Below are 12,635 nucleotides of genomic sequence, written 5' to 3'. Positions count from 1 at the left end.
ACATATAATTTTACTCTGGCAAGGTTTCAGATCTGAATTTGAATGCAGAAAGATTACTGTGGCACCAAGTCAGGTTTTGGGGTCTTTAGGAACCCTGTTTTCCTACCAAAGCAGATTTCTGCTCAGAGGGAAGAGTATGCCAAACAGATGTCTTCCCTGTTCAATGCCTACATTGTTCCTGAAAAATCTGTAAATGTAAAAATATATTTACCTAATAAGTGCATCCATATGTGATCCAACTGAGAGAGAAACTGGAATAGCCACCTACCTAACATAGCCTGGGGCAGATAAAAGAAACGGTGCCTCAAGCTATGCAACACAGTGAAGCCAATAGTAAGTGTACGATGAATATTTCCAAGTAAGATATCTTCACGGTGCCTCATGATATTCAGGGTAAAAGTCCACCCTTGATCAGCCTGAGCAGATCATCAAACACATCCATAAATTCACACTTCAGCCTGAACATGAGCTGCAATAAAGAGCTTTCCCATTAACACTTTCCAAGATGTTAACAGTGGGTTAGCAGGGAGGGCAGATGATACAGCCAGGACCCACTGACAAAATACAGGATCAAAGCTTCAGCATTTTAATCCATTCTACATGAATGTAGTCCCGCTACTGGGGAGGCAATGGCCTATTCCTGCTTCTAGTTTCTATGTTTCTATAGTGTGACACCCAGAACCGTACACAACGTGCAAGCGGAGGTCTAACTGAAGTGCCTTGTATTAGTTAAAATCATAGAATCCCTACAGTGCAGGTGGTGGCCATTTGGCCCATCGAGCCTGCACCAACAACAATCCCACCCAGGCCCTATCCCCGTAAAACCACGCATTTACCCTACTAATCCCCCAGACACATGCAATTTTGAATGGCCAATCAACCTCACTCTTTGGAGTGTGGGAGGAAACCAGAGGACCCGGAGGAAACCCACACAGACACGGGGAGAACGTGCAAACTCCACACAGACCCAAGGCCGGAATTGAATCCGGGTCTCTGCATTGTGAGGCAGCAGTGCTAACCATTGCGCCACCTTGTCTAACCCCCTTGCCCTTGTACTCTTTGCACCTAATTAATAAAGTCCAGAATACTAGACACTATTAACCACTCGCTCCACCTATCCTGCCATCTTCATTGATCTATGCACTTTAACACCCAGGTCTCACTGCATCTGCAGCCTTTTTTTTTTAAAGAATTTTACTCCTTATTTTATATTGCTTCTCTATATTCGTCCTGACAAAATGCATCACCTCACATTTACCTCACCAGCCCAGGAGAGCGAGTGACTCAACATTCTCCTGGCCTTACTGCTTGGGTGATGATATAAGAGGAGACACAATTAGGAGCAGCAGCAGTGTGAAGCTGGGCATCAGAGTTTCAGTGGAAGGTGAACGGAGCCAGATGCTGGCAATGGTACAAGGTGAATGAAGACGAGGTTTTGCAACGCAGAGAATGGGAGCAACTGCTCAACTTGAGTTACTCTCCCACTAGTGATGGAGCTCCCATCGAGTTACAGGATATTATTAAACTAGAAAGAGTGCAGGCAAGATTTATTAGGGTGCTACCAGGACTTGACGGTTTGAGTTAAAAAGGAGAGGCTGGATAGACTGGGACTTTTTTCCCTGAAAACTTAGGGGTGATCTTATAGGCTTCTATAAAATGAGGGGCATAGATCAGTTGGATAGCCAATATATTTACCCAAAGGTAGGGGAGTCTAAAATTAGAGGACATAAGTTTAAGGTGAGAGGGGAGAGATACAAAAGGATCCAGAGGGGCAATTTTTTCACACAGAGGGTGGTGGGTGTCTGGAACGAGCTGTCAGAGGTAGTAGTAGAGGCGGGTACAATTTTGTCTTTTAAAAAGCATTTAGACAGTTACATGGGTAAGATGGGTATAGAGGGATATGGGCCAAATGTGGGCAATTAGGACTAGCTTAGTGATCAAGAAAAAGGGCGGCATGGACAAGTTGGGCTGAAGGGCCTGTTTCCATGCTGTAAACCTCTATAACTCTCGGCAAACAACCACCACCATGTTACTCTCAACACAGGGCGACATCTTCCGAGGTTTGTTGACGAGTGGGAAAGAGCCAGCAATATAGGAGGCTCAATCCTACCAGCCCCAATATTTTACTCAATGTTTTTCTTAAAACCCATAAGCTTCTGTTTCATTTCTGTTATTGAAAAAAAAGTTGAAAAAAAGGGCAGTTGGCTATATTCACGTTGAATTTAATACGGTATTTTACCATCTTTCAGCAGATTGATTCCCACATCATAACTTTTCGCTTTTGCACAAAATAAATCACTCAGTAATAACATTTTTTTAAAAGAATGAATTTTAAAAACACCCAGGCCAGCAACGAGAGAGAGGAGGAAGGCTAAAGTAAAAGCCAAAGGGGACAGAATAATGGGTGTTTGAAATGTGCACATTACAGGAAGTAGATACAACTACATTGCAACTTGTTTTCCGTTAATGTAGCAGGTGACCAGACAACACACAGACTGGACAAAAGGGAGAGGTGTCGGAATGAAGAGCAATTCTGATTGGAAAGGTCTCCACGAACCCTGCCAGAATATCCCCAGAAATATCCCGTGAAAAAATAAAAAGTGAAGACATTATCGGAGACCTGTGGAGTCAACATAAACAGCCTCAGTGGAAGCAGCTTTATTATAAATTAAATAGTCTGGACTGTTCCAAAAAACTACAGTCGCAGATCCTGTTCCGATTCAGAAGATCGGCATGACACGATTGTTTAACTCATTCCAGGTGAAGTAGTCAAACGTCACTATTCCGTTACAGCCCCACTTGGGGAGAACAAAACGCCAATCCGGGTTTAATCGCTGCGTGGTGGGATTAGGTGCTGACCTTTTGTCCTGGATCAGAATCCAGCAAGGGTGCCATTTACCGATAGCTCCTCACTGAACACCCCAGTGGTAAATGAAGTAGAGCACCTGGTTGGATGTGAGCTAAGAGCTACTTACATAAGGCAGAGCCAGGACTGCTGGTATTGAACGCCAGTCGCTGTGGCAGAAACCCCTTGGATGGTGTTTGATAGGAGGTGCACTGAAAAGGAAAAACAAACTTGTGATTCAATTAATTCACAGCAAGTTATTCCCATAGACTTTAGTGTTTGGACCAAGCCAAGTTGCTAACGCAAAAGGCAGTTTTTAGTTGCATCATTACTACGATGACTTGCTGTAAAATATCAAAACACTTTGGACCAAACCTCTTCAGCTGCAGACCATCTTATACAAATGCCTTTTTTTAAACTCCAGGATGCCCCAAAGCTCGTGACAGCCCACTGAAGCATCTTTGAAGTACTGATGTAGTGTAGGAGCCGCTCCAGCCAATTTGTGCACAGCAAGCTCCCACAACCAGCGACGAGATAATGAGCAGGTAATCTGAATTTTTAATTTTTGCATCGGCCAAGACAGAAGCAGAACTCCCCACGTTGGCTGCCATGTTTCCCAAATTGCAGTAGTAGCTAATTTCCAAAGATTTTCGCAATTGGAATGGATTTTGAGAGACACCCCGAGATCCCTCAAGTCCACCTGAAACAGAAGATGGGGCCTCACTTTAACATCCTCCTTTAACAGAGAGCAGCACCCCGTCACTACTGCGCTGGGAGTGTCAGTCTAGATTGGGCAGCACGGTGGCACAGTGGTCAGCACTGCTGCCTCACAGTGCCAGGGACCCGGTTCAATTCCAGCCTTGGGTGACTGTGTGGAGTCTGCACTCTCTCCCCATGTCTGCGTGGGTTTCCTCCGGGTGCTCCGGTTTCCTCCCACAGTCTGAAAGATGTGCAGTTCAGGTTTATTGGCCATGATAAATTGCCCCGCGTCCAAAGTATATTGGTTAGGGGAATTAGCAGGGTAAATATGTGGGGTTACGGAGATGAGGCTTTGGCAAGATGCTCTGTTGGGGAGTCGGTGCAGACTTGATGGGCCGAATGGCCTCCTTCGGCACTGTAGGGATTCTATGATTCCCAGAGGTGGGACCTGAACCTATGACTTTCTGACCTGACTGGATGGTTATAATGGTACAACTGCGAAGCCAATGCCAAGGTTATCCTTGAATGAACACCGCTCGACAATCACCAGGCAAGACTGTTCTCTTCCTGTGGGGGAGCACTTCAGCAGTCACGGGCATTCAGCCTTGGATCTTCAGGTAAGCATTCTCCAAGGCGGCCTTCATGACACACGACAGCGCAGAGTCACTGAGCAGAAACTGATAGCCAAGTTTCGCACACATGAGGACGGTCTAAACCGGGATGTTGGATTTATGTCACATTATCAGTAACCCCCCACAGCTTGACTCCTGGACTTGCACAATTTCACAAGCTGTACTGTCTGGAGACAATACACATCTCTTTAACCTGTGTTGAATGCTCCCTCCACCCACATTGTCTGTGCATTTAAGACCTGGCTGGCTGTAGAGATTTGCATTCTAATCAGTATTCTGTAATTTGATTTCTGTGTCTGTGCCCTGTTTGAGAACAGAGACCACTCCATCTGACGAAGGAGCATTGCTCCGAAAGCTTATGGTATTTGCTACCAAATAAACCTGTTGGACTTTAACCTGGTGTTGTGAGACTTCTTACTGTGCTTACCCCAGTCCAACGCCGGCATCTCCACATCAAGGTTATCCTTACACAGATCTGACAAACATCATGCATAGAATCCAAGCCATTACACTCTAATCAGGCAAACATTTCACACTATCAAATATCCATTGGGTGGGAATGATTTGGGAAAGGATTATGGAACAAATATCCCAAATCCATGTAGGCCAATCGGATACAAGATAACCAGCCTCATTCTCATTCCCACGCCAACGCCCGTCAGCTGACTGTCGTGAAATTAATTTGCTCTCAGCTCATTGTGGTCCCATAATGTGCCGTAGAATATTTACAATTAAATGCTACACGAGTCATTATTTTATAAGAGGTGAGATTCTTCTGCTTTAACTGATAACTTGCATTTATATAGCACCTTTAACATCAGAAAACATCTCAAGCAACCTCACAGGACTGTCGCTGAACAAAATTAGGGGAGATGGCAGCCTACTGGTGGTAATGTCAGTTCAGCAGGGAGCAGAGGCCCGGACTAATGATCAGGGGTTACAGGTTCAAATCCCACCATAGCAGCTGGTGGAATTTGAAGTTAATTAACAAACATTCGATTGAAATCTAGTCCCAGTGACGGTGATCGTGAAACAACTGATTGTCGTAGAAACCCATCTGGTTCACTAGTGCCCCTTTAGGGAAGGAAATCTGCCATCCCTTCCTGGTCTGGCCGACATAGAATTCCTATTCTGCAGAAGGAGGCCATTCAGCCCATCGCGTCTGCACAAACCACAATTCCACCCAGTCCCTATCCCCCTAATCCCATGTATTCACCCTACTAGTCCCCTAACACTAGGATCAATTACTCCACTCCACTCACCTGATGAAGGAGCAACGCTCCAAAAGCTCGTGCTACCAAATAAGCTGTAGGACTTTAACCTGGTGTTGAGAGACTTCTTTCTGTGCCCACCCCAGTCCAACACCGGCATCTCCACATCATGATTAGGGTCAATTTAGCATGGCCAATCAACCTAACCTGTACATCTTTGGACTGTGGGAGGAAACCGGAGCACCCGGAGGAAACCCACGCAGACAAGGGGAGAATGTGCAAACTCCACACAGACAGTGACCCGAGATCAGAATTGAACCTGGGTCTCTGGCGCTGTGAGGCAGCAATGCTAACCACCGTGCCGCTACATGTGACTCCAGAGCCACAGCAATGTGGTCAACTCTTAACTGCCCTCTGAAATGGCCTAGCAGGCCTTTCAGTCCAAGGGCAATTAGGGATGGACAATAAATGCTGGCCTTGCCAGCGATGCCCACATGAAATTTTTAAGAAGTCTATGGTAGCCACAACCAGAGCTCTTCGAAAGGAAACATTTTGGAGATGGGTCGTAACTGGAAAGTACAGAAGGTAGAGAGATTTTTTTTTAAGTGGAGGAGTAGGATTTTGATGGGGAGAGGGGTATTGCTTGAGGAAAGCATGCTGGGACATTTTACCATCCAAAGGCACTATATAAATGCAAGTGATTGTTCTCAAGATGCATACAAATTTGCACACTCTAATTTGTAGGCAAGAAAATGGAGAAATAACAGGAGTTTGAGACCCTGAATTAAAGACAGAAATAAGGGGGCAAGTCAATAGCAACAGAGGAATTGTGATGCATGGAGCAGCAGATGAAAAGAAATGGAGGTTACAGAATGAGTCTGAAGTGAAGAACTTTAACTCCCCCCTCAAGATTAATAGGAGGATAAGTGTGGATGGAGGAAAGAAACAGGAAGCTTTGAGCAACCAACACCAAGCAGAGCAAAAAGATCCAGTTGCAGTCTGTAGATTCAGGATAGAATCAAAGTCAAGGAAGTGAAAAGAAGCAGAGAATCGGCCAAGATATTAGTGATGTTGAATCAAGAGTATTCCTCTTCAGAATGAATTCACGGGCCGACGCAATAACATTACCACTGCCTTCTTGTAAAGTGCCCGTATCGGTGAATAGATTAATCATGACTTCGTCAATGCTAAAATTGGACTCTGCACTTCCCAACTCCTCCTCCACGTGCTTGAGCATCTCACGCAGAGTATCTTCAAGCGTCAGGGCAGACACGTCCAACAGGATTTTGGCCTGCGCAAGGAATCTATCCAAGTCTCGGTGGGCTCGCACTTCTTCCTCAAAGTTCTTCGACTTCACGTACTGCAAAGGAAAAAAGAAACAGGGACACACACTCGGGCTGCTGTCTCAAAATATCAAAAACAAGGAGACGAGCGTTTCACAGCTTTTCTCCTCCAAAACAAAGATAAAGCAGCATATCTGCAGAGAAGGTGTGGTTGCTAAATCTGTTGATGATACAAAGATGGGATATGTAGTGAGGAGGACATAAGGAAAGTCCAGAAGAATATATCGGATTTATTATTGTCACATGTTTTGGGATACAGTGAAAAGTATTGTTTATTGCGAGCTATACAAAGCACACTGTTCATAAAGTGCATGGAGGAGAAGGAAAGGCTGCAGGATTTAAGCGATTAGGTGGCAAATAAAGTATAATGTGGGAAAGTGTGCGAAGTTGTCCAATTTGGGAGGAAAAATATATATTTTTTAATCTAATAGTGAGAGATTGCAGAGTTCGGAGATGCAGAAGGATCTGGGTGCCCTAGAGCATGACTCACAAAAGGTGATTATGCAGGTAGAGCAAGTAATCAGGAACAAATATAGAACGCTATTGTTTAATGCGAGGGAAACTACATATAAAAGTAGTGAGGTTATGCTTCAGTTGTACAGAAACCACCTCTGGACTACCTTGTACAGTGTTGATCTCCTTATTTAAGGTTGTAAATGCATTTTCCCTGTAAAAGCGGTTCCAAGAAGATTTACCAGGCTAATACCAGGAATGGGAGGGTTCTCAAAGAGGAACGGTTAGACAGACAAGGCTTGTTAAAATTAAAAGTTAATTTATTAGACTTAAGGCTTACATTAATACTGCAATGAGGTTCCTGTGAAATTCCTCTAGTCACCACACTGCAGCGCCTGTTCAGGTTAATGCACCTAACCTCAGAAGCACCCGGAGGAAACCCACGCAGACACAGAGCAAATTCCCCACAGACAGTGACCCAAGCCGGGAATCGAACCCGGGTCTCTGGCCCTGAGAGGCATCAGTGCTAACCACTGTGCCACCTCTGGGAGTTTGGAAAAGGAAGATCCCGAGGGGTCTTGACAAGGTGGATGTGGAGAGGATGTTTCATAGAATCATAGAAACCCTACAGTGCAGAAGGAGGCCATTCGGCCCATCGAGTCTGCACCGACCACAATCCCACCCAGGCCCTACCCCCACATATTTTACCCGCTAATCCCTCTAACCTATGCATCCCAGGACTCTAAGGGACAATTTTTAACCTGGCCAATCAACCTAACCCGCACATCTTTGGACTGTGGGAGGAAACCGGAGCACCCGGAGGAAACCCACGCAGACACGAGGAGAATGTGCAAACTCCACACAGACAGTGACCCGAGCCAGGAATCGAACCCGGGACCCTGGAGCTGTGAAGCAGCAGTGCTAACCACTGTGCTACCGTGCCGCCCGTTTCCTCTTGTGGGAGAACCTAGAACTAGGGGGGGGTCACTGTTTAAAGGTAAGGGGTTGTCAATTTAAGACAGAAAAGTGGAGAAATTTTCTCTGAGGGTTGAGGGGTTTTGAAACTCTCTTCCTCACAAGGCAGTGGAAGTAGAATCTTTGAATATTTTCAAAGCAGAGCTGGATAGATTCTTGGTAAACAAGGGGGTGAATGTGGGATTGAAGTTACAATCACAGCAGCCATGATCTTTGTGAATTACGGAGCAGACTCGAGGGGCCGAGTGGTCGACTCCTGCTCCTAATTCACACGTTCTCACCAGTTGCAATTAATTCCTGAATGCATTTTATAAACCTATCATCTGCTGCATTCCCTCTTTCCCAGATTTCTATTGAAGGAATGAACATTAAGGCGAGGAGGAAGAAAGCAGCAATATTCCACCAGTCCCTTCCCCAAACCAGCAGGGTATATACGGGACAATGTCAGGATGTGACTAAAAGCATCATCACTGCAGAAAAATGACAATTGTCCACCAAAAAGTACAACTTGCATTTATACAGCACAGTGGTTAGCACTGCTGCCTCACAGAGCCAAGGACCCGGGTTCAACTCCAGACTCGGGTGACTGGCTGTGTGGAACTTGCACATTCTCCCTGTGTCTGCGTGGGTTTCCTCCAAAGATGTGCAGGTTAGGTGGATTGGCCATGCTAAATTGCCGATTAGTGTCCATAGTTGTGTAGGTTAGGGGGATTAGCCATGGTAAATGTGCAGGGTTATGGAGATAGAGCCTGGCTAAGATGATCTTTCTGAAAGTTAGTGCAGGCTCGATGGCCTCCTTCTGCACTATAGGGATCCTATTGATTTTAATGCTCAAATTGGCAAAACGTCCTGAGATCTTTAAACTGATATTTGACACCGAGCTACATAGTGATAAAGGTGACCCAAAAGCTTGATCAGAGATGTATTTTTGAAAGAAATTTTAAGAGAGAAAGGGACAGAGAGGTAGGGGGAGAAAATCCTCAGATCTTAGGGCCTAAACAAAGATACATCAATGGCCAAGCAATCAGGAAAAAATAGAGGATGTCCAAGAGGCTAGAACTGTCCGATCAGAGAGCTGTAGCTGGTATTGAGATTAGTGAGGTGAGGAGGAATGGGGATGAGACAATAGGTGGGGGGGGTGGAGACTGAAAAACAACATTGTGTGGAAGCAAGGGTTGCTTATTCCAAAACCTGGGGGAGGTGTTTACTGGGATTACTCTGAGGCCAGGTACCAGACTGATACCGATACTGAACAAGTGAAACATGTATTTGGTTAAATTGTGTGTCTTGGAATGCTGATAAAGCAGCTAAAACAAGTGCAAGAGACCTTTAAGAGACCTTTTCTTTTGACTAAATGGGGGAAAAGAACAATCAGGTTATATTCTCATAAAATGGATCAAGCCAATGCTGCGAGGGGTCCTCCTCCCTGACTCTTGTCAAGTTTGGATGGCACTAGGACCAGTTAAATGAACAAACTGCAAACACCAAGGCTCTCAAATTTGTATTCATTAGCAATTCAACTTCCCATGCCAGCGTGAGGGGAACTCGCCTGCTGTGGTGAAGGAAGTTTAAGGCGGCTAGCCACAACTTTCCCAGTTGCAAGCCAGAAAACAAAATTCACATCCACAGAAATATAGAAAAGAGGAAGAGTAGGCCATTCGGCCCTTCAAGCCTGCTCCGCCATTCATTAGATCATCCAACTCAATAGCCTGAGTCTACCTTTCCCCCAAATGTTTTGATCCCCTTCGCCAGAAGAGCTATATTTTATTTCTTCTTGAAAACATACAATGTTTTAGCCTCAGCTGCTTTCTGTGGTAACAAATTCCATAGCTTCACCACTCTCTGGGTAAAGAAACGTCTTCTCATCTCAGTCCGAAAAGGTTTATCCCTATCCTTAGACTATGACCCCTGGTTCTGGACACCCCTACCAGCGGGAACATCCTTCTTGCATCTATCTTGTCTACTCCTGTAAGAATTTTTTGATTTGATTTATTATTGTCACATGTATTAACATAGTGAAAAGTATTGTTTCTTGCACACTATACAGACAAAACGTACCGTTCATAGAGAAGGAAAGGAGGGAGTGCAGAATGTAGTGTTACAGTCATACCTAGGGTGTAGAGAAAGATCAACTTAGTGCGTGGTAGGCCCATTCAAAAATCTGACAGCAGCAGGGAAGAAGCTGTTCTTGAGTCGGTTGGCACGTGACCTCAGACTTTTGTATCTTTTTCCCTGACGGAAGGAGGAAGAGAGAATGTCCGGGGTCCTTGATTATGCTGGCTGCTTTGCCGAGGCAGCGGGAAGTGTAGACAGAGTCAATGGATAGGAGGCTTCTATGGTTTCTATGAGAAATATAGGTTTCTAATGAGATCCCCCTCTCATTCTTCTGAACTCAAGTGAATATAATTCTAACCGATTCAATCTCTTCTCATACGTCAGTCCTACCATCCCAGGAATCAGTCTGGTAAACCTTTGTTGCACTCCCTCTAGGGCAAGAACATCCTTCCTCAGATAAAGAGACCAAAACTGCACACAATATTCCAGGTGTGGCCTCACCAAGGCCCTGTATAATTGCAGCAAGACATCCCTGCTCCTGTATTCGAAACCTCTCGCATGGAAAGGATCAAACAACAAACCATTTGCCTTCCCTACCGCCTGCTGCACCTGCATGCTTACCCTTCAGCGACTGGTGCACGAGGACACCCAGGTCTCAGTGCACCTTCCCCAGAATCCAGAAGAATAGAGTACTAGAAACTGCCACTCCACAGAGACATAAATACCAGACTTAGCTCACCTGACCACTTATCTGCTCACTCCATTTTGTAAATCAGATTTGGTGACGGGAACACTGTGCTGACCAACCCTCCCTCCCACCCACACAACACCCCAAGTGAATGGTGCTGTACCTCAATGGCATCTATAATGATCTCTGGATAGATGGTGTGGAAAATAGGCTTTGGTTAGTCACAGTGCTCCATCCATTCCTTTTTAAATAGACCAAGAATTGCTGCAGCAACATGTGTGACTGCAAGAGATCATGACTAAACCCAGTAAATCCTACAGGTTAGGTTCCAATATGGTAAGACCACGAGTTTCTTCACTCCCTCCCTCCCCCATCGCACTTGACAGAACTCAGTGCTGGTCCCAGACTCCACAACTGTATCCCAGTCAAACTGGACAACACGAGGAACAACAACTGAAACATTCTCCAGTGTAGGTCCAGCAGGGGTAGCTGCAGTCCAAGATACTGATGGCCTCAAACCATTTCATCATCAAAGGTGTAGCTATACCCGACATTCTGCCTCTGCTGTCACAGAAGGTTGAAGTAAAATTAGTCGGAATTTCCCTAATTCCTATTGGGAACACTTGCACTCGATCATCAATGTGTACCAATAGTGACTGCTCTCAGATATTATTAAACTAGAAAGAGCGTAGAAAAGGTTTACTAGGGTGCTACCAGGGCTTGATGGTTTGAGTTATAAGGAGAAGCTGGATAGAACAAAGAACAGAGAAAATTACAGCACAGGAACAGGCCCTTCGGCCCTCCAAACCTGCACCAACCATGCTGCCCAACTGAACCAAAACCCTTCCGGGGACCATCCCTCTCTCCAATCCCATCCTATTCATGTATTTGTCAAGACGCCCCCTTAAAAGTCACTATCGTATCTGCTTCCAATACCTCCCCAGCAACGAGTTCTAGGCACCCACTACTCTTGGTGTAAAAAAACTTGCCTCATACATCTCCTTTAAACCTTGCCCCTCTCACCTTAAACCTATGCCCCCTAGTAATTGACTCTTCCACCCTGGGAAAAAGCTTCTGACTATCCACTCTGTCCATGCCCCTCATAATCTTGCAGACTTCTATCAGGTCAAGGACTGGGACCTATTTCTCTGGAGCGTAGGAGGCTTAGGAGTGATCTTATAGAGGTCTAGAAAATAATGAGGGGCACAGACCAGCTCGATAGTCAATATTTTTCCCCAAAGGTAGGGAATCTAAACTAGAGGGCATCGGTTTGTGAGAAGGGAGAGGTTCAAAAGGGTCCAGAGGGGCAATTTTTTCCACAGAGGATGGAGAGAGTTTGGAAACAAGTTGCCAGACGTAGTAGTAGAGGCGGGTACAATTTTATCTTTTGAAAAGCATTTAGACAGTTACATGGGTAAGATGGGTATAGAGGGATATGGGCCAAACTTAATGGTAAAAACTGGGTGGCATGGACAAGTTGGGCTGGAGGGCCCATTTCCATGCTGTAAACCTCGGTGACTCTGACCTCTTGTCCCAATTTCCAGAAGCAAATTCTGCCCCCCACCCTCCCGCCATTCCCAATTTCCTTTTATTATTCATTCACGGGATGCGGCATCTCTGGCTAAGCTAGTGTTTATTGCCATCCCTCATTTCCCACGAGAAAGTGGTGGTGAGCTGCCTTCTTGAACCACTACAGTCCATGTAGAACATAGAACATTACAGCGCAGAACAGGC

The 12,635-nt window shown here is 45.4% G+C and overlaps 1 protein-coding gene across 2 annotated transcripts in view; it reads right to left on the bottom strand.

Moving 5' to 3' along the window:
- The window catches only part of slc4a11 (solute carrier family 4 member 11), a 218,406-nt gene that overhangs the window by 122,515 nt on the left and 83,256 nt on the right, over positions 1 to 12,635 (bottom strand). For both annotated transcript variants that reach the window (XM_078224199.1, XM_078224209.1), the window contains exons 5-6: positions 6,516 to 6,747; positions 2,976 to 3,057 (exon numbers count right to left, since the gene is read on the bottom strand). In XM_078224199.1, the coding sequence (XP_078080325.1) occupies positions 2,976 to 3,057; positions 6,516 to 6,747 (314 nt within the window). The remainder of the gene's footprint in view (positions 1 to 2,975; positions 3,058 to 6,515; positions 6,748 to 12,635) is intronic.

This window comes from Mustelus asterias, chromosome 1 (genome assembly GCF_964213995.1).
Source record: "Mustelus asterias chromosome 1, sMusAst1.hap1.1, whole genome shotgun sequence".
Classification (NCBI taxonomy): Eukaryota; Metazoa; Chordata; class Chondrichthyes; order Carcharhiniformes; family Triakidae; genus Mustelus; species Mustelus asterias.
This window is presented reverse-complemented; position numbering and strand designations above follow the sequence as displayed.